The sequence below is a fragment of the Antedon bifida genome, chromosome 6 (assembly GCF_963402885.1).
Source record: "Antedon bifida chromosome 6, ecAntBifi1.1, whole genome shotgun sequence".
Lineage (NCBI taxonomy): Eukaryota > Metazoa > Echinodermata > Crinoidea > Comatulida > Antedonidae > Antedon > Antedon bifida.
This window is the reverse complement of record NC_136231.1, coordinates 23,778,394-23,781,871: the sequence shown is the minus strand read 5'-3', so window position 1 is coordinate 23,781,871 and position 3,478 is coordinate 23,778,394. Positions and strand designations below refer to the sequence as shown.

The 3,478-nt window shown below is 33.7% G+C and overlaps 1 protein-coding gene across 1 annotated transcript; it reads left to right on the top strand.

The window, feature by feature from the left end:
- The first annotated feature begins 2,075 nt into the window (after positions 1-2,075).
- On the top strand, positions 2,076-3,253 carry LOC144845740 (uncharacterized). Its single transcript, XM_078703169.1, has 3 exons — positions 2,076-2,171; positions 2,434-2,655; positions 3,021-3,253. The coding sequence occupies exons 1-3, from the start codon at positions 2,076-2,078 to the stop codon at positions 3,246-3,248; spliced, it is 546 nt and encodes a 181-aa protein (XP_078559295.1). The 3' UTR covers positions 3,249-3,253.
- Positions 3,254-3,478: the final 225 nt, after the last annotated feature.

The following is a 3,478-nucleotide window of genomic DNA, read 5'->3' as shown; positions in this document are numbered from 1 at the left end:
AGCAACCGTTCTTCTTTTGAACGAACAGGCAGGGGAGAGAGAGCTAGCTAAGGCCTAGGAGTGTAGATGGTGGTGGTGGTGTATGAAGAAGAATACGCGAAGGCAATCACGTGAATTGTGTACAACTAATAAATTATTCATGTTTATTTTGTGACGTTACATAAGGGGTCCCCAACTTATGTACGAAAAAAAAATCGCATCCCGGATGCGAACACTGAACCAGGCCAATTCTGCACTTAGACGGAAACTAACACAAAGTTCAGTTGTAAGTACATTTGATAAAGTTCCCATCCACCAAGATAGTCAATGCCCTAACAAATACAACCACATCCTGATTGAAAATGAAAATCTTATTAAATTAGATCAAAAAACATTTAAATTGAAACTATATATAATATTATGATAATTTCCTTAATACCTCACTAGAGAATATCAACGAAAAGTTTAAGCAAAACATTAGTAGTAAATTGCTATCACAATTAATTACCGCCCGAAGATGCTTCGTTTAATTTTCAGAACCACCTTTGAACAGATTTTAATAGGCCTATATTATACCACAGTACTATGGTGGTCTATAAATAGTCACACACATCTTATTAAACCCTATAAATTCGACAATTACCAATAACATTAGTTTTGACGATACAGAAATACCGTGTCTGTTATTTTCAACTCTCAAATCATCTAACCATTCTAGTTGTAAATAAACAAATGGATTCACTTATACTTCATTGTACAATATTTTTAGGCCCAGCCTGTCCGTTTCCCCGTGCATCCATCCGCCCACAATAACCACTATTCCATTTGCATCATTTGAACCAATATTCTAAGTATAATTCAAAGTCGTATTGCGTTTTGTAGTCTCAAGAAAAAATAAGCGCATATGGTCTAAAGGCCGATATTTCCTTTAAATAGTAAGTATTTCAAGTATTCCCTCGAATATTTTTTTAATGTATGAATAAATGTTGAATATAGCCACATAATCCCTCAAATTAATGACAATTCAATCTTTATTTCATTAAAAAGTAAAACATTAGTAAAATACAAAGACAGGTTAAATGACTGACGAAAAAAGAACTAAATAAAACGTTAATTATGACAATATATATAAGTGCACATCCATCAAAATAGACTTGCCCAAGTCTGTATTTAATTCGTCTGTTTTATGTTAGTCCACCAGTCGATTTTTGTCGAGCTCAAGTATCGTTTGAAACGCCATATTATGTGCCAAATATTTATCTTTTTACTAATGTTAAGTGAAAACACAGTCTAGGACCTACTATAGACAATTAAAGATGTTCAATATACTGAAATTCGGAAAATCCAAAATGTTTCTTTGGATCGTTATTACATCAGGTAACAGTTAATTGAGAATGACTTTATTTGGTAATTTCCTTTATGCTTGATACAACAGAAAACAAGGTACACTACTATTTCCCTGTGATGTAAGTAATGCCCATGCGCCATATTTCCTTGACCAATCACAATGAGCTTGTATTCCTGTTAGGCCTATATGCATCTTCCTTTATTTAAAAGTGACTGAAACCGATAAGCCAACACTTGGCACACAAACGTGAATAATTGGCACAAAAGGTGTTAGAAGCTGAAATGTAAGTAATTAAAAAAATGTTTTATTTCTTTTCCCGGCCGTTCATCCATACCTTTTACCGAAAAATTAAGGAACACGGCTCGGCCTAAATACACGCTATTGGATTTTTACATTACCTTAATCGTCACCTTCATAACCGCGGAGGGCACACCATCCCACACGGATCCTTTACGATTCGAATTGAATAACACAAACCCTGATAGGATGGGCAAGAAAGGCAAAAGTTGTGAGACCAGTTTTTATTCCTTTACATTACTGCACAATTTAGAGATATTTTATTCTTTAAACAGCATTATTTAGTGTGATTATGTGGTGTTTGGCCTAGGCCATCTTTTCAGATTTCTTTGAATTATATTGAGTTACAAATTATTTGCACTAGTCATAATGTGAGAAAATGACGATGTTTATACCTTGCTTATTTTGTATTTTTATGTTTTTAAATTTCATGTTTATTCTATGTAGGGAGATGCATAACAGTACTAACAAAAACGTTGATGATGATAACTTGAGTAGTAATGGTGGTAGTAATGGTGGTAGTACTGACGAATCGGATTCGATAGCTGTGAGTAGGCCTATATTATATTTATATTTTATATTATGTGTATACAATTTTAGTTATGTTTAGGCCTATCAGAGAACTGAACCAGCATATAGTATTCAAAATATAAAAATATTAGTATAAGAAAATAGTATAATAGTACATACATATTAACATAAATAGTATTATTTAATAAACATTACATAACAATTTGTTGTTTTTGTTTTGGTTTGTGGGTCTACATCATTAGGCCTAAATTATTTATTGAATGTCTATTCTTTTGCAGACTGAAGAGGTCGAAGGAATCAGTAATTTAGAAAATACGTCTCAAGAAATTATACAAGTAGTTGGACTACAGCAGACAATCAACATATTAGTGTTGTTTCTCAAAGCTGGGTTTACTGATGGTTCCTGGATTATTATAGCTACTCTTGCTACAATATGTTTGAGTATAGTTGCAGAAATAGCTTTAGCCTGCGTAGTGGCAAGAAAAGTATGGTTACGAAAGGTTTGTTTATTGGTTGTATTTAAACCTAGTTGTGGTTCCAAACTACGTATCTTCTTTTATTAACGTACCCCTAACCATTTTAATTTGGCATGACTAAAGTTTTGTAAGTTTAATTTCATACGGTAACTACGTTCAGAGTGTGAATGAGCCCGCCCTCATGTACATTCGCCAGAATGACTATTTGGCATTACGTACTGATGCTTTGGGAACTTATTTGATAGTTGATATGGAAATGGTAAATGAAAATAGAGAGTGCCAGATGTTGTTAATAATTATAATTACTGCACTATTTTTAATATGATAATTATAAAATTGTTCTTATGTCACAACTCTCAGTGCTCAATCAAATTATTTCTTTTTTTTAGACTGAACAGGACAGAGTTAGTCGTCTGCTGATGCAAAATCCACAGAACCGCAATACAAATACAAGTCCTAAACTTCTGCGGCGACTTAAAAAATTAGATCTGTTATCATTTATTCTAGTATTGTTTATAGGTATTTTAACTACAATACTACTTGGAATGTCGGGTTTAACTACAACAAACAATCACATTACAATGCCGGATAGGGTCGGGGCCAATGTGACGACATAATGTTTATATTACACATACACATAATAGCACGATCAATGCTATCTGAATGTAATAAAAAAACACGTTAACAACGTTGAAATGTGACGATTCGATGGCCCATAAAACAACATAAATCGGCCAATCAGAGCGTACGTAACAGTATAACCTTACAGGGACATATGAGACCCCCAAACAAGTGTTCCCGTAATAGGGGTGTCCCAAAGGAGTGTCTCCACTGTAACCAGACTGCC